We start from the raw sequence: 17,207 nt of genomic DNA, 5'->3' as shown, positions 1-17,207 counted from the left end.
AGGTTTCACCTGGAGGGTGTCAAATCTACAATGCCAACCTGTTGGAAACCAGATTCTCCTCATGAATACCTTCCTTTATAAAGCTTCTGTCTGCTCAATATGGTCCTTTAAGAGTTCATTGGAGGGGGACACCCTCTAAAGGGAAGCCTTTTCCTAAGGTGTAACAAGCTTTGTTAGTCTCCTTATAGCAAGCCGTGAAGAATTCCACAGTCCAAGCTGAAAATAGCCATCTTCTAAAAATACATCCCGTTTTGGAGGAGGAGAGCTTTTTCCTAAGAATGTGTCTTGCGTAATGATAGTCATTAAACAGTTTGGGAATTAAATACTAAAGTAGTTGTTTGCAGCTAAGTTGTGAAAACTTGTGATGAAGTTTGGGGGATGCCCATGTGATAAATAGAGTAAGGAAATAGCGTTAATGAAATAAGTTTAGTTACCAGTGGCACGTCCTGGTTGTCGACTCCCAAATGGTGGCTGAAGATCTGCTATTGTAACTTATCTTCAGGTGAGAGAGATCACCTGGAGCAGGGGTAGTCAACCTGTGGTCCTCCAGATGTCCATGAACTTCAATTCCCATGAGCCCCTGCCAGCGTTTTCTGGCAGGGGCTCATGGGAATTGTAGTCCATGGACATCTGGAGGACCACAGGTTGACTACCCCGGACCTGGATGTCCTGGCTGTCTTGGTAGATGGACTCTTTATACCCTTTTAAAGTCTCTCCCCTCCCCAAGCACCCCCCTCCTCACCCTCCAACCCCCCCAAATCTCTAGGTCTTTCTCAAATCAGAACTGAGGACCCTAGCCCCAACACACCTTCATAACCTCTCGCTTTCCACATTATAGGTTCAGAAGTGACCACTCACAACGCACCACAGCAGCCATGGGAAAATCACACACTCCTCGTGGAGGGTAGTGGTCAGGGTGAAGGGGTGAGGTGGACCAGTCAGCTTCCACGTGACAAGCTGAGAGCACCCGCTGAGGAGATCCTCTTAACTTGGCACAAAGAGGAAGATGGGAACATGTGGGTTCTGGGGCACGGGCTGTGCTGTCCTGCCAACAAATTATAGCCCACGTTGTGTGTGGAACCCAGAGCAGCAGGGCTATGTACAGTAAAAGCAAGAAAAGGGTTTGTTTTTTTTAAATGTAAAAACCCATAAACAAGGAGCTTTGGTGAAGGAAAATCTATGTGGCGAGGGTGGTTTGTACGTTTTAACATAGCAGGCAGGGGGTAAGTGGGTGGCAGGAACAAAAACACAAGCTTTTAGCCATAGAGGGAAAGGCAAAACAACACACACACACACACACACCACAAAGCTTGTCCTTAAATGAGAGTCATAACATCTGATTCACATTATTTCCACCCACACATGCTTCTTTTTTTCCTTTCTTTCTTTTTTTTTAAGCCAAGCTCAGGGAAGGCTCAATGGACTTTGTGTCGGGCCGTCTGTTAATGATTTGCTTTCAGGCTCCTGTTTTTGATACGCCTCTTGTGAAGATGGAGAGACCGTCCATTTCAGGTCTTCAGGAGAGGCAACGGGAATACTGAGCTTCAAGTCAGTGAATGAGGCGGAAGACTCAGGTCTGCTCTCCTTAGGCCCGTGAGCACATCTTCCCACCTGTCCCTGTGACCTTACTGCTACCTCCTCTGCTGCTCTCTGCACATCCCAGGGAGTGACTTTTTTGCACAGGTGAGTGCACGGCTTTGGAGTGTGTGTATGTGTAGCGTCATCCATCCCATGAAGGCCACTGTGGTCTCCATCACATAGAATCATAGAGTTGGAAGGGACCTCATGGGTCATCTAGTCCAACCCCCTGCACTATGCAGGACACTCACAACCCTATCATTCACACAACATAGTAAGCACTGGGGCTTGATCACCCATAGTTTTGCCATTTTATTCCCATGCAGGGTCTCCAAGTCGCATTCTGGGGCTCATCCATTCTGCCCCATAGCGCATATGAGTGCTATGAATCATGGCTTCCACGCATGAACTCCTTACAGAATTAAGACCTGCCAGAAGGCCATCAGCTAGATCATGCAGGCCCCGGTTCATATCTCCCAGAATTTATCGGGCTAGGGATCTGGCAACCTAGAGATTTTGGAGATGTAGCCTGAGGAGGGTGAGGTTTGAACAGGGAAGAAACTTCAATGCTATAGAGCTCACCTTCCAAAGCGGCCTTTGAACCCTCTGTCACCTGGAGATCAGCTGTCATCCCTGGAGACCCCCCAGCCGCCATATGACCTGCAATACTTTGTCGTGTTACACCCTGAAAGAACCCAGTACGTTTCCCTTCCGGGCTGCCTCTCACAAGTGTGTTTCCCATCCCGTGTTTCGCTCTTATAAATAGTCATTGAGCTGCCGAGTAAGTCAGCTGCTGTGCAGGGTGAACAGGAGGAAGGCAACCAGCTGCTTAGCAGAATCAAGTCTTCTCAATGCTCAGACTATTGGGTTGCCGGTTCTGGGTTGGGAAATACCTTGAGGATGGAGCCAAGAGTGGGTGGGACTTGGGGTGGGGGAGGGACCTCAGTGGAGTAGAATGCCATGCCATTTTCTCCAGGGGACGCCTGGAGATTTAATTCCACTGGCATCCCTACAGATTGGGCGATCCCATTCCGAAAGCTTTTCTGGAGTCAGGGAGTATCTGCTTATTTGCCCCAGCTGATTGGCGCAGAGAAGCTTCTGTGGTTGGTCTCCTTTCAGTTCCGTCTTTGGTCAGAGAGATGTAACCAGGTAGTGGTATATACGGGCTGGTTCATGCATTACAAAGCTCCATGCCTTTCAATCAGACATGGGCCGAGTGTTCAGGGAACTTGATTCTCAGACACGAAGAGGCTCTCACTGGGTCAGAACAATGGTGCATGGGGAGAGGAGGCTTCAGTCTCTCTTATTTGTGACAGTGCCCTGACTGGATACAGTCTGGAACAAATAGCAGCTCTTTTGGGGTATTTCAAGCTAGGCAATCATCTCAGAGGGAGGCCTAATTCCCCACCGCCACACCTGCCACACAATCCTGATTGGAATTGGGCCTGCTCACATCAGGGAATCAAGTTCCCAACATGAAATTCCTAGACCCACTCTGTTGACAGTCCACATAAGATTTACATGGGTTCTGTCAACTGTGCCTGAGACCTTAGGCTGCCAGTCCAAGGTTACTGGGCCTTCCAGTGTGATACCCTTTTCTTCTATTGCTTTGCTCCCATGCTGGGTGGGCACCTGCTTTGCTTTCCAGGAGATGACCGTCCAGTACATCGAATACAAGGGGATAAAGTTCCCCCCTGGATATAACTCCGTGCAGAGTCTTTGCTTTGCTGAGAACAAATTTGAAGTGCGGGATGATGATATTTTCAACGTCACTTATCCGAAGTCCGGTATGATTGAGGGGTGGGAAAACTCTTACCGTGAAAGGCATTCTGCATTTGCGTGGAAATGCTTGCAGCTTGTACTTTTGTTTTAAGTGTGCCCTTCAGTCAAGTATTCTGTGCGGTCAATTGTCTCCCCCCTCTCCCCAATAGAGTGCATGCTGTTTTTTTTTTAAACTCAGTTATTATGTTAGGATGCTCCTGCATTGTAACACAAAGTCAGCTTGGTTTTGTGTGGGTTTTTTGGTCCTTGGAGAAAGCCAGGGGTGGCTGCTGGATGAAATTAACCAGGTTCCTGGTCTCCCTACATGAAATTGAGAAAGAGGATACAATTTTCAGATCCCTAACTTGGAATGGAGCTATCTTCAATCAAATTGCCATATTTCAATAATTGAATTTGGAAATATTCTGAATGTTAAAAAGTCAAATTAGAGTCCTTGTTTGGTTTTGAATGTTTTTATTATTATTATTATTATTATTATTATTATTATTATTATTATTATTATTATTATTATTATTATTATTATTATTATTATTATTATTATTATTATAATATTTATATTTATACCCCGCCTCCCCCCGAAGGCTCGAGGCGGCTTGCATAAACCCGTCCCCTAAAACCATAAAATGACAATAAAAACCAATGATTTACAATAATTGTAACAGCGATAGCGTAGCCTACTCATTTGCTCTCCGCATCCTCAACTACGGGAGGGGGGTTGACACTCTCTACCGCCAGTTTGTGAGGGGGGGGCTGATCTTCTTTCCGCCCGGCCTCAGCTATAAGCCTGGCGGAAGAGCTCCGTCTTACAGGCCCTGCGGAATGCTGGTAATTCCCGCAGGGCCCTCAGCTCTTCCGGGAGCTCATTCCACCAGGTTGGGGCCAGGACCGAAAAGGCCCTGGCCCTAGTCGAGGCCAGGCGGGCTTCCTTGGGGCCGGGAACGACCAGTAGGTTAGCCCCCGCAGAGCGTAAAGCCCTGCGGGGGATATAGGGCAAAAGGCGGTCCCTCATATATGCTGGGCCTAGACCACGGATGGCCTTGAAGGTCAAAACCAAAACCTTGAACCTGATCCAGAAGGCGACTGGTAACCAATGCAGCTGCCTCAGAACTGGCTGGATGTGAGCCCTCCATGGTGTAGCTGTGAGGACTCTAGCAGCCGCGTTTTGGACGAGTTGCAGTTTCCGGATCAAGCCCAGAGGCAGGCCGGTGTAGAGCGAGTTACAGAAATCTAGTCTAGAGGTGACTGTCGTATGGATCACTGTGGCCAGGTGTTCGGAGGACAGATAGGGCGCTAGTAGCTGAGCCTGGCGAAGATGGAAAAATGCCCGGCTAGCTACCTGTTTAACCTGTGCCTCGAGTGTTAGTGAGGCATCGATGGTCACCCCTAAATTCCTGGCCTGAGATGTGATATTAAGTTGCGTCCCGGCCAGAAAGGGTAAGCGCGCTTCCTGATCTGCCCCCCTACGGCCCAACCACAGAACCTCCGTCTTGGAGGGGTTGAGTTTCAGGCGACTCTGCTCGAGCCATCCAGCTACGGCTTCCAAACATCTGGCAAATGGATCTGGGGGGGAGTCCGGGTGGCCATCCATGAGGAGAAAGAGCTGGGTGTCATCAGCGTACTGGTGGCAACCCAGCCCATAGCTCCGTACCAGTTGAGCCAGAGGGTGCATAAAGATGTTAAATAATGTAGGAGAGAGCACCGAGCCCTGTGGGACCCCACAAGGGAGCTGGTAAGGGCCCGATACTTCCTCTCCCACGGCTACCCTCTGTGTCCGGTTTTGGAGGAAGGAGCGTATCCAGCGTAACGCTGTACCCCTTATCCCCGTACCGGCAAGGCGGCTCGCTAGCAGCTCGTGATCGACCACGTCAAACGCGGTCGACAGATCTAAAAGAACTAGCACAGCAGAGCCACCTCGGTCAAGCTGGCGACGGAGGTCATCCAACAAGGAGACCAACACAGTCTCCACCCCATGACCAGGGCGGAAGCCAGACTGGTATGGATCGAGTGCCGAAGTATCTTCCAGGAACGCTAGGAGCTGGTCCGCCGCAGCCCTTTCCACCACCTTACCCAGGAACGCTAGATGCTTGCAGGGTCATGTGGGTCCAGGGATGGCTTCTTGAGGAGAGGGCACACCATCGCCTCCTTCAGCACCTCAGGAAACTCCGCCAACTGGAGAGAGCAGTTAATATCCCTGAGCTGCTCACCTATTTGTCCATCCCTCCCCTTAAGGAGCCAAGACGGACAGGGATCAAGGGGGCAGGTGGTTGCCCTCATCCTCCCCAGCAACCCGTCCACTTCGGATAAAGAGAAATTTTGTAACATTTCACTTTGGCGTGAGTGTTTCCTCTCTCCTTCCCTCAAGGAACAGTGTGGATGACTGAAATTCTCAGCCTCATTCTCAGAGGAGGAGACCCAACCTGGAATCAAAATCTGCTCAACTCTCTCCGCGCTCCCTGGTTTAGCACACAGCTAGGCCTGGAAACGGCCCATCATTGCCCATCTCCACGCCTGCTCACCTGCCACCTCCCCGTTCAGATCTTCCCCAAAGCTTTCTTCACCTCCAAGGCCAAGGTGGGTGCTGGTTGGGAGAGAGGTCAGACCATGCTGGGGTCTAAGGTCTCGTATTGGTGGCTGCTTATACACAAACACAAGGAACTTTAACTCATTGGGAAGGATCCTGCAAGCGTTTTCATTCAGTATCACCTGATTCTTCTCCTTAATACAGCCCACGGCCAACATGGCTTTTCTGTTCATGAAAAACAGAGGCATCTTCTTCAACCACGCAAAAAGGCTCGGCTGAGAATCATGGGACTCGCACGGACAAAAGCCATGTGAGATCTGGGCTGTCTTACGGAAGGGAGTCAGGGGAGAAAAAGCAGGCCGGATCCACCCCTGCATTCCTCCTCTGATAACATTTCTTGATAGTTGAACTCTAGTGCCCTTTCCACAGGTGGTCTACACGTCGCGAGACCCCCGGGACATTGTGGTGTCCTACTACTACTTCACCAAGATGTGCACCACCTATGAGGATCCCAAATCCTTCAACCAGTTCCTGGAGAGTTTCCTGAGTGGGGATGGTGAGTCGAAGGAGAACTTCTATCTCGGTCAGAAATCCAAGCTGGGTGGCCTTGAGCCAGTGACCATTCTTGCAGAGCTCTCTCAGCCCCACCTGCCTCATGGGGTATCAGTTCCGGGGGAGGGGGGAGAAGAAAAGAAGGTGATTGTGAGCCACTTTGAGACTCCTTTGGGTAGTGAGGGACAGGGTATAAAAACCAGGTCTTTCTAAAGACTGAAATTGCTTTCCCCCCCAAAAAAATTATTTCTACTATTTGTATCAGTGTTGCTCTGCCCTTTGGTAGCTGAGACCAACACACAGAAGGAGGGCTCTATCAAGAGTTTGTATCAGTGTTGTTCTGCCCTTTGGTAGCTGAGACCAACACACAGAAGGAGGGCTCTATCAAGAGTTTTCAGACATGGGAGCAAAAACACAGAACTCTCTCCTCAGCAGCACTGAGATTACCAGATGCCTGCACCAAACCATAGAGACAAATCCCCCCCCCCAACTCTACTTGTGAATCCATGAAGACCTAAAGGGGTCTTTGAACCAATGCAGTAAGAACTGTTCAAAGGCTAAACTGAGAAGATCTGTCTTTAGACATCTGCAATGGCCTTTGTTTTGTACATTGTCAGGAGGCTCCTAATTTGGCTAGCAAAACAGCAGTCATCGAAACACCTGTTTTTCTCTCTCCACGGCGGAGTTTGCAGCCGTTTCAATTAGTTAGTTCGCCTTTTGAGAGGGGGGAAATGGCAAAAGGAGAAACCACTAAAGCCCCCCTCCCAGCTACACACACACACACACACACATACACACACACACAATGCAGTGCTCAAATTCAGAACCTGCACCTAGCCCGCCTCAGGTAATTCTAAAATTAAAAGGGAAGAAAAAGCAACCAGAGCTCCAATGAAAACAGCGTGTCCCTCCTCGTTGTGTCAAGTTCCATTTCTCCTGACTAGGCTGAGGTGAATTGTCTCCATCTGAAGCAGTGGTGTTTCAGGCAGCTGAGTGAATGTGGGCGTCCAGCACCCAGGACAATTATTTTGCCCCGTACCCCCAATTATACGCCAAAAGTGCTGCCAGGTTCAAACTCCTCAAGGAGGCCTGTCTCTGTGCTGTGTGGCTTTTCCTCGGCTAGCATTTCAGGACAAGCGCAGCTGCACCTGGCAAAATATGCCGTATCCTTGAAAGCCAGCCCTTCAGGGTCGGAAACTGGATTTCGCTAAGGCAACGTGAAGTGGTGAATTACAGCCTGGTATGCGTCCCGTTTTGCAGTGCCTCATGGATCCTGGTTTGACCACCTCAAAGGCTGGATGGAGCTGGAGGGCAGATACGACATCTTCTTCATCAGCTATGAGGAACTGAAGCAGGTGACCCCAGAGCCCAAGGCTCCTTTCTCTTGTTAGCTATGCAAAAAAGTGCTTAAAAGAATGAAATCGCTTTATTATGAAGAGAAGCAAAGGCTGTATAGGAAGAGGAGAGAAAGAGTCTTGTCTAACTGTCTAACTGTTGTTCTGCATTCATTCTGCCTGTTCTGGGGGCAAGCAGGGAGGTTCTGGGGGCATTCTGCAGTCTGAACGGCGTTCCCCTCTGGCGTTGTGTCTCCTCAGAACCTGCGGGGCAGCGTGGAGCGCCTCTGCCGCTTCCTCGGGAAGGAGTTGGACGATGCAGCTGTCACCTCGGTGGTGGAGAACGCCTCCTTCGAAGCCATGCGAAGGAACAGGATGTGCAACTCTACGATGCTGCCCAAGGAGCTCATGGACCAGGAGAAAGGGACCTTCCTGAGGAAGGGTGAGAGTCCATGGTGCTGGGGCTCTCTGGGTGATTTTTCTGCAGTCAAGACCTGAAGGGCCCTTGAAGGGGGAACAAGATCTGAATCGAAAGGCTGAACAGCCCATAGGCCAATAACAGAGGCACGATGAAGGAAATGGCTTCTGCCTTAAGGAAAGCAGGGGAGCTTCATCAGAAAACGTGAGTGTTAAAGCTGGCAGACCAAAGAGGAGCTGTAGGTCGGTGATAGGACATCTGCTTTCTGTAGATAAAGCATTTCTAATTAAGGGGTTCTGGAGGAAGGCTTGCCTCTGCTTCAGATCCTGGAGATCTACTGCTAGTCTGAGAAGATAGACCTGAGCTTGAAGGCAGCAAGATAGACCTGAGCTTAAAGACTTGCTCTGAGGCAGCTCCACCTGCCTGACGATTGCAGGCCGGTCAACTGGTATTAGTGCTTCCATTGGTGTAACAAGGGAGGGCTGAAGTGCCCCAAGATGGGCAGAGGGCAATGCAGTAGAGGTCCAAGATGCATATGGTTTGATGAGGCAGACAAACAACACAGTGAGGTAAATTCAGATGAACCTGCCTGCCTTGCAAAGAGGGAGGGGAGCTTCCAAGCTCTCCCGTTTTGAGTTTTATGTGTTCTTGGTGTGCTCCTGCTTTGGAGCATGATGGTTCTGGAAGCTTGGGTTTTGAAAAGCTCATTTCCTTGACTGGCACACTGCTGCTCCTGAGAAGCTACCAGAAAGCAAGGTGGGGAATTCTGACATACACTTGGAGGCCCCCAAGAGACCCGGAGGGTCTTGATCGCTTTGGCTTTGGTGAGCTGAATTTCTGCTTCTTCCTCATTTTCTAGGCATCTGTGGGGACTGGAAGAATCATTTCACTGTGGCACAGTCTGAGTACTTTGACAGAGTTTACCAGGAGAAGATACAGGGACGGAAAGGAATCTTTCCATGGGAACAAACCAGACAGGTGAAGCACTCTTAATTTCCGTTCTGGGGCTCAAGCCTGCCTTGAGGTTAAGTCGTTCCTGAGAATCCTAAATCTGCAGGGGCTTATTGTGGTCACTCAAAGAACATGAGAAAGCACTCTACAAGTGTTCAGAAGCAATCTCCCTCGCATAGTTCAAGGGTTTTTTTTTTTTTAATAAGGCAAGTTCATTTATGGTTTAAATGTTAAGGCAGATGACCACTTTGAATCTTGTAATGCATAATTTTCGAAGTTGCTAATGTTGAATTGTGTCATTTGTAAGCTGGAGTTAGTTACTTGAAAGATCTGTACATAAAATAGTTATTTAGAGTTTTTGAAAAATCAGCTTCATATATGGTGTTTTGTGGAATGGAGATAATTTAATGAAAAATATTTTACCTCCCCCCAAATATTTTACCTATTTATGAGGAGCTGGGACAGAGTCAAGAGCTCTGTCCCCACCCTCACCCTCACTTATGTGCATTTGTCACAGTGCATAGATGGAGGGGGGGGGGGGCGAGCCAGAACACTTGATTGCTGGTACAGGGAAAGGTATTTCAAGGGAGGGGGGAGTCTTTCATACCTTCTAAAAGGTATTTAAGGGGTGGGATTAGCAAAGAGGAGAGGAATGTTGGCACCAGGTGAGAGAGGGGAAAGTCACACAGAGTCCAGAAAAGGGGGGGGGGGACCTGTGTGCTATTGCCACAGGGGGTGAGCCTTGAAGGAAGGAAAGGGGAACTGTGGGGAAAGAACCTGACTCTGTGGAGAAAGGACTTGGCCTGTTCACCAGACTCTTAGCACTGTGCTGAGGCAAATGGACAGGTGAGGAGGGTCTGTATCCTTAAACATGACTGGCACACTCATACCAGGGATCCCGCTTAGCCATGTATGTTTGACAGGACAATATATGAAGCAGAGGATGCTGGGCCAGATGGACTAGTAGGTGGAAGGAAGCTGATTTTCACATTTTCACCTGGGCTGACAGGCTGGATCTCTCACCTGTGAGGGTTATTTTTTGTGGAAGGGGGGAATCAATCTTATTTGTACTTTGGACTGACTATCTGGAGCCTGCTCAAGTGGCAACAGGGGACCTTCTCCCACCAGAAAGCTTTTGTGGTAGGGAAACCTCCATCTTGCCTGCCTGCCTGCCTTTCCTTCCAGGCTTAGCTTGGTTGGAAAACATTTTGGCCTTTTTTCTTCTTTTTTTTGAAAGATTTTCCTGGAAATCAAACCAGGACTGCAAAAAATCCCAAAAATACCCTAGCGGAACGCGGCTCCTCCGCTCCTTGACACAGTGCTGGTCTGTTTGGATGCGTCTGTGTGTGGCCCGGCTTTTGATTTCTACCCCGAACGGGGCCGGCTCACCTGTAAATTGCCCCCCTTGACTGGTTTGCATACATCCCGGCTGGATTACACAGTCATGAGGCAAAAGTATGCCTTGCTCACAATGAGGACCATCAGAGTCTTGTGAAAAAGAAGAAGAATGCCCAATGTTTGAATCTTATTCCAGCGGTTAGCTGTGTTCCAGGGCGATCCGGAGAATGGACACATTCCTGGGAGAAAGAACAGACCTGAGGAGGAGTCTGAGGAGATCTGCTTGCGGTTGCTTTCCATGTCTGCCGCAGCCAAACCAAATTTTCGTTCCAGGATATGCTTTCAGGAACCGGTGCCCGCCGCTTCAGATTCTCACTTAGGCAAGTTGTTTATTGTCTTTATTTCCATCTCCAGCAAGCTCCTGGAGGGAAGGCGGCATTGCACAGGCTCTTCACGACAAATCTCAGAAGCTAAGCAGGGTTGGGGTGGGAGGGAGGTGGCTAAGGAAGGCTCTGCAGGGGAAGGTCATGGCCAACCACCTCTGCTTCTCACTTGCCTTGGAAGCCCATTGCAGGGGGTCACCAGAACATAAATTTTAAATACCAGTTTGACCACAGATCTGTTCAAAAGCTACAGTGAATGCATGCACAACCTGTGTATATTTGATTTTCTTTTAAAAGTGCACTTAGAAAGAGTTGGAAGGGACCTCCTGGGTCATCTAGTCCAACCCCCTGCATAATGCAGGAAATTCAAAACTCCTTGCCTGCCCACAGCACCCCCAATTCCATGCCCAGATGATCACCCCTCCTTGCAAAAAAAACAAAACAAAAAACAAAAAACAGACTCCCTGGCCAGTCTGGTCTGGAAGACATTGGCCTCCTGATGCCAAATTGGCGATTGGCATTTCCCTGGGCATGCAAGAAAGGGCCACAAGAGCCAAGCATCGACACAGTCCCTTCTGCCCACGCACTCACAATCTGCCTAAGTTCACAGAATCGGCATTTCTGTCAGATGGCTATCCAGCCTCTGCTTAAAAACCTCCAGAGGAGAACTCAACCCATCCCGAGGAAGCCTTGTTCCACTGAGGAACTGCTCTGTCAGGAACCTCTTCCAGCTGTTTAGCCAAAAATTATTTTGAATTATTTATTTAATATTTTAATACCGCCCTTCCATACGGCCTCTGGGCGGTTAATTTCAACCCATTGCTTCTGGTTTGACCCTCTGGGGCAGGGGTAGTCAAACTGCGGCCCTCCAGATGTCCATGGACTACAATTCCCAGGAGCCCCTGCCAGCATTTGCTGGCAGGGGCTCCTGGGAATTGTAGTCCATGGACATCTGGAGGGCCACAGTTTGACTACCCCTGTTCTGGGGCCATAGAATTACTTAGGAATTCCCATGATCCATTCAACACATGGACGTGATATGAAGTCCACATTTTACAAGCTACCAGTCCTTGATTTCACTTGAAAACTGAACGCGTGTCAGCTCTTTCTCACAAACAGATGTGCTCACATCCAGCCAGAGGATGCATGTGTGTTCACGGTCACGTGTGAACAGGACTGACGATCTTTCCAAATCTTGCTGCATAGTAAGGGGAAACCTGGGTGGCAGATAACCCCAAGAGGCAGATGTTGTGCCGGGAGGAAAACAAGAGTCTCCTCCAGTTTAGGAGGCCAAGTGGGGAAAAACAACTTCTGTATGGGAAGAGCCAGAATCACATTCCGCTTTCCTGGAGCCTGAAAACAGAGGTTTGTTTCTCGGTCCCAGGAGCAGAGGGACTCAGTTCTGCCTGGAAATCAGGCCCGCACCGCAGGCCGGCTGAAACGGCTCAGCTGTGGGTCCCAATTGCCCTGGGTTGCAGGTTCGTTTCTGTGACACCATGTAAGAATTCCAAAGTGGAAACTGACGCCTAACCAATATTCCAGAGTGCCTGGGATGGGTTTAAATTAAACCCAGCCGGATGGGTGATTTGAAGCTTCCCACTTCTCTGGGAAAGTAACCAGCAGGACTGCCTGGAGGCCAAGAGGGCCCATTCGGACCCACAGCCATGCAGTGGGGCCCTCAGGATTACGATCACCTCCAGACTCCACAGCAGCGGACCCCACCCTGTCCTCCCCAAGATCTCCCGGAGCTCCCCAACCTGGAGCTGGCACCCCCAACCCTGACCCTTCTGCCTGGTGATCCTCACCGCACGAGGGAGGGGCGGCCCGACGCCTGGACGGGAGGGGGGGGAAGCAACGCGCACTCTGCACAAACTCAGAGGCACTGCTCTCCTCCCCATTGCAGCGGCTGAGCCCTGCCGCTGGGACCCGTGGCTGGCCTCTCAAGGGCACCAGTGGGCGGAGAGCGGCGGCGGCAGCAGCAGCAGCAGCAGCAGCAGCAAAGGCTCCGCGGCCGGTCCCCCCCCCCCTCCGCTTTGTCCCTCCCTTCCTCCTCCTTCCCTCCCCTGGCTCGGCGCTGCTGCCGCTGCCGCAGTCGCGTCTCCACGTGCCCTTGGCCGGGCTCCGGCGGGGACTGCAGCTGCAAGCGTCCGCCGCGTCGGGGGCCGGGATTTCGGCCAGGGGGTGGCTCCCGGCCGGGCTAGCCGGCCAGGGCGGGGGAGGTGGGGCGCGGAGGCTGCAGGCGGCGACAGAAGCCGCAGCCGGAGAGCGGCGGCGGCAGCAGCAGCAGGCGAGCCCGTCCCGTCCGTGCGCCCGTCCGCCCGCGCCATGGTGAGCCGTCGGGGTGGGGCTGGGGGGAGGCGAGGAAGGCGACGGCGACCCCCTCTTGGGGCGGGGGGGGGGGTTCTCGGGGGTCCGAGAAGGTGGCAGCGGGAGTCCCCCCCCGCCCCAAATCCTTGAAGGACGAGCAGGAGAGAGGGGCTGGAGCTCGGAGAGGGCATTGCAGCCCGTGGGTGGGTGGGTGGGTGGTGCGGGTGGGTGTGCGCAGGGGTGGCCAGGGAGGGTCGTGGTGGGCGCTGCTCGGATGGCGGCGGGTAGCCCAGGCTTAACCACGGTTTACTGGCGTCCCTGGTGATCCATCTCGTTGCACATGGATTGCTTCTGAGCCGTGGACGGGGTGGGGGTGGGGGTGCGCAGTGAAAAGATCATCCCTTTCCCCGTCCAGGTATGCTTCATGGGTGAAGGCGCGATTCCCACCAGCCTTTGTGTGTGTGTGTGTGTGCACGCCTCTGGCTGTGTTCACAAGTGACACTGTTATGGTTTTCCATGCTCCCTCCTTCCCCCTTTCCCTGCGCCTGCAGTCGGAGCGCCACTGGCCAGACCCCACGTTGCTGGGGTTACCTTCTGATTTGTGGCCCTCCTGAGAGCTACCTGAGCGAGTCTTTCTAGACCGAAAGAAGAAACAAAAAAAGGCAGGCGTGGGAAGCACAGGCAGCATCTGTGGGGAGAAGATGCCCTGCGAAGCCAGGAATTGTCTCGCCCGCCCGTTTTGCCTGGGCTGGCTCTCTTGGAGGGAAAGCCCCGTCCTGCCTGCACCGGCAGCCCTAGCCGAACGCAGCCTGCAGATGGCATTCCCCAAACACAAAGTGACAAGAGAACTTTTTCTTTTTTTTGTCCTCAAGGGGTTGGGGTCAGGCAGCGGGGAGCGCAGGGCCTTAGGGGGTGGGCCCCCCCAAATCCCAGGGAGGCTGATTTGCAAGGCGAATCTTTGGGGTTCCCCCGTGGTGGGGAGCTAAACCATACCCTATAGAGCCCTGTGTGTTCCAGCCCAGTGGCTGTGACTTCCAAAGTAAAGGGGATGCTTCAGAGTGATGTGGCAGCAGAGGAGAAAGGCGTGTGTGTGCTTTCTCCTTTTCTCTGCTTGCCAGTCGTCTGCTGCAGCCCCTCTGGCTGAACAGAACATCGGCTACGGCAAACACACCTTTGGCATCTTGAAGCAGGAGACTCCCAAGGGGGAAATCTACAAGGGAGACAGATAAAGAAAAGGTTAAACAATCCTTTTTTCCATGCCTGTTTGGAACTGGCTTAAGGTGTCTTGCCTGTGAAGAGGCGTTTGTTTGGTTTTTTTCGTGGCATGCACGCATGGGATGTTGTGTCCGGTTCTAGTGGGCTGAGCATCAGGAACAGCAGCACCCTTTTAGGATTAAGGAGGCAAGGAACATCGACATTGGGAGCAAGTGAGGCACAGAGAGACTGCCTAAGAAAGCCTGTTGGCCTGACAGACGAAATCGCATTCCTTGGAAAGGTTTCGGGGACTCTATTTTAAAGCTATCCCAATGTGATTTTTTTTTTTTTTGGTGAAAGGTCATTAAAATAAACTTTTTTGTTGTTGTTGTTGTTTTTAAACGCTTGCTTTTTTAATTCATGGATTCAACCTTCTGACTCACTCTGCTTTAGAAAGCAACACCTTGATAACCCAGAATAGCTGTTAAGGATATCTGGGCACTCCTGGTACACAACACTACACTTCGTTGTGCCGTCAAATACGTGGGAAGAGTTTGCATGGGATTGCTTGCATGGAAAAGGAAGGTGAAAGCTACATACCGGCCACTCCCCAAGCACACCCTTTCCATCTCAGTCCAGCCATGGCATCCAATTCCGGCCCTCACCGTTCCGGGATTGGGGACAAAGCAGGGACTCCCAGAGAGAGTGTGACGTCCAAGCAGGGTTAAGCCTTTTGGTTCTGAAATTAAGCACCGACACACAAGGTGCCCAGTGTCAGAGGGACCGGCTGTACTGCAGCTTCCTCCAAAAACAGGGCCGAAACCACAGGAACCATTGCTACGATATCCTTCAGGGAGGACAGAAAAAACTGCTAGGAAAAGGTCTGCATCCTACAGCTCCAGACCCACACGTGGGTCAATACAGACCCAAAGATGGCTTTTTAAAAAAGAAAAATCTTTTGAGGTGTATTGGGGGCGGGGGAGGTGTTCGAACAACCAGGATGTGAAAGGAATGGGGAATTGACTTTTCGTAAGGCAGAAAGGGCTTCAGAGAGATGCCTTTCAGAAAAGGAACGACAGATGTGAACAGTTGCCAGCAATTGCGGCTGCCAACCTCCAGGCGGAGGCCGAAGACCTCCCGGAATGAAAACGGATCTGCAGGCTGCATAAACCGTTTATTATTTATTTATTTTAAGCATGCATTCCTTCTCTCCTGGAGAAAATGGCTGCTTCGTAAGGTGGACTGTATGGCATGATACCTTACTGCGATCCCTTTCCTCCCTTAACCCCGCCTTCAAATCTCCAGGTGTTTCCACACCTGGGCTTGGCGACCCTACCAGCAATCCAAAATTCAGCCATGTGCAGATGTGCGCCAGTGCATTAAGACAACTGTGTGCAGTGCTCCTGCCTTATGTATCACTTACTGTGAAATCCCCTGCATGTGCCACTTTCTAATAAAGGACTCGTAACTAGCTGAGGCCACCAAAAACTTTACAGATTATTAATCAACAGGTCATGTATCTGCCTGGCAGGGTCTCATGGGAATTGTAGTCCATGGACATCTGGAGGGCCGCAGTTTGACTACCCCTGGCTTACACAATAAAGAAGAACAACAATTGATGATTGTCCAAAAGTATAATCCAGACAGGGAGGGAGGATTTAAAGAGACACCCCCCACCTTTACGGCAAACAATAGAAGAAGGAAACAGCTCATTCAGGTTGGATGAACTAGCTTTATTTTCAAAACCTCAAGGATTAGCAGATAACTTTCCCCTTAGTCATAAATGAAACTGTTTTGCGAAGCTCCCAAAAGCTCCCCGTCAGGACAATCTCTGCTGCATTATGTACTAAAGAGAGTTACGTTTGCCCGGTATATTTATGAATGATAATAATGGAGAACAGCTGGCCCCTTTGGGAGACACACAACTGAATGAAGAACCCTTGTCCAACCAACCTAGTCAATTCCTACGTATGGCTTCCCTTGTACGGAGGAGCGTGCCTGTGTGTAACTAAGAGGGCAGTCCTACAGAGTTAATCCTAGGGTTGCTACTCTGTCTTGGGAAATCCACAGAGGGTTTTGGGGTGGTGCCTGGGAAAGGCAAATGTTAGGCAGGGGAGGGAAACCCACAGAGTTCCCACTTTCCTCCAGATCTCTAGTCTGCAGATCAGTGGTCCTGAAGGACTACGCCAGGCTCCACCTGGAGGTTGGCAAGCTTACAGTGGCCATAAACCAAGCTCGCTCTGCATTTGGACCGCATTGCTAGCGTCTCCTCGCTTGAGGAATGGAGGCAATTCATCCTGTGAGATGGAAATCTTCACGTGTGGAACGATCCCGAAAAAGTCCCAACAGGCTTGTCTCCGCTGAACCTTTCTGCTGTCTCTGAGGGGGCGTTGGGTAGGTGGCCGTGGATCTTTCTCTGTGGTGCTTGATGTATGATGGTTTTCCCTCTGGTGCCTAGGGACCGCGGGGTGTGTTGAGAACCAAAACAAGGGTGAGTCTCGGTCAGGTTATATGAAGGACGGACACCTTTAAAATGAAATCGTAAGAAATGATTCAGCGCTAATGGCTAACATTGTTTTAAGACCACTGACTCAGAAAGGAGTAACTCTGGTCCGGAGGGCACTGTAAGCTGTGAAACAGGATGCCTTTGTCCACTCCTCCTCACCAGATGGCATCTTCAGCTTTTGAGTATTTTGACTGCCACTTTTGGCCTACCTTATAGGGGTGTTTTAAGGATGACTAATCTTAGTGAACAACTAAATCCTTGTTAATAGTGCTTCTTCTTCTTCTTCTTCTTCTTCTTCTTCTTCTTCTTCTTCTTATTGTTATTATTATTATTATTATTATTA

At 50.6% G+C, this 17,207-nt stretch overlaps 2 protein-coding genes across 6 annotated transcripts in view; both read left to right on the top strand.

Annotated features, from left to right (window-relative positions):
• The first annotated feature begins 1,473 nt into the window (after positions 1–1,473).
• On the top strand, positions 1,474–10,187 carry LOC143825914 (sulfotransferase 2B1-like). Of its 5 annotated transcripts, XM_077314342.1 has the most exons (8): positions 1,474–1,683; positions 3,227–3,365; positions 5,723–5,931; positions 6,311–6,437; positions 7,694–7,788; positions 8,029–8,209; positions 9,045–9,163; positions 10,060–10,187. In XM_077314342.1, the coding sequence occupies exons 2-8, from the start codon at positions 3,230–3,232 to the stop codon at positions 10,069–10,071; spliced, it is 879 nt and encodes a 292-aa protein (XP_077170457.1). In that variant the 5' UTR covers positions 1,474–1,683; positions 3,227–3,229; the 3' UTR covers positions 10,072–10,187. The 5 variants fall into 5 exon arrangements, with proteins under 5 accessions (XP_077170457.1, XP_077170458.1, XP_077170456.1 ...); XM_077314343.1 differs by lacking the exon at positions 10,060–10,187 and having other exon boundaries at positions 5,729–5,931; positions 9,045–9,502; XM_077314341.1 differs by lacking the exon at positions 10,060–10,187 and having other exon boundaries at positions 9,045–9,502.
• Positions 10,188–12,923: 2,736 nt separating this feature from the next.
• The window catches only part of ARHGEF40 (Rho guanine nucleotide exchange factor 40), a 37,754-nt gene continuing 33,470 nt past the window's right edge, over positions 12,924–17,207 (top strand). Inside the window, exon 1 of the mRNA XM_077313115.1 lies at positions 12,924–13,185. Within this exon, the coding sequence (XP_077169230.1) occupies positions 13,183–13,185 (3 nt within the window). The 5' untranslated portion in view covers positions 12,924–13,182. The remainder of the gene's footprint in view (positions 13,186–17,207) is intronic.

Source organism: Paroedura picta, chromosome 16 (genome assembly GCF_049243985.1).
Source record: "Paroedura picta isolate Pp20150507F chromosome 16, Ppicta_v3.0, whole genome shotgun sequence".
NCBI lineage: Eukaryota > Metazoa > Chordata > Lepidosauria > Squamata > Gekkonidae > Paroedura > Paroedura picta.
Note: the sequence above shows the minus strand (reverse complement) of the source record. Positions and strands in the feature narration are given on the sequence as shown.

Excerpts from the sequence above, each read along its gene's own strand:
- LOC143825914 (XM_077314341.1), top strand. The coding sequence starts at position 3,230 with ATGACCGTCCAGTACATCGAATACAAGGGGATAAAGTTCCCCCCTGGA. Across the intron at positions 5,932-6,310 it reads TCTTCACCTCCAAGGCCAAG|GTGGTCTACACGTCGCGAGA; the intron begins GTGGGTGCTGGT and ends CCCTTTCCACAG. Across the intron at positions 7,789-8,028 it reads GCTATGAGGAACTGAAGCAG|AACCTGCGGGGCAGCGTGGA; the intron begins GTGACCCCAGAG and ends GTGTCTCCTCAG.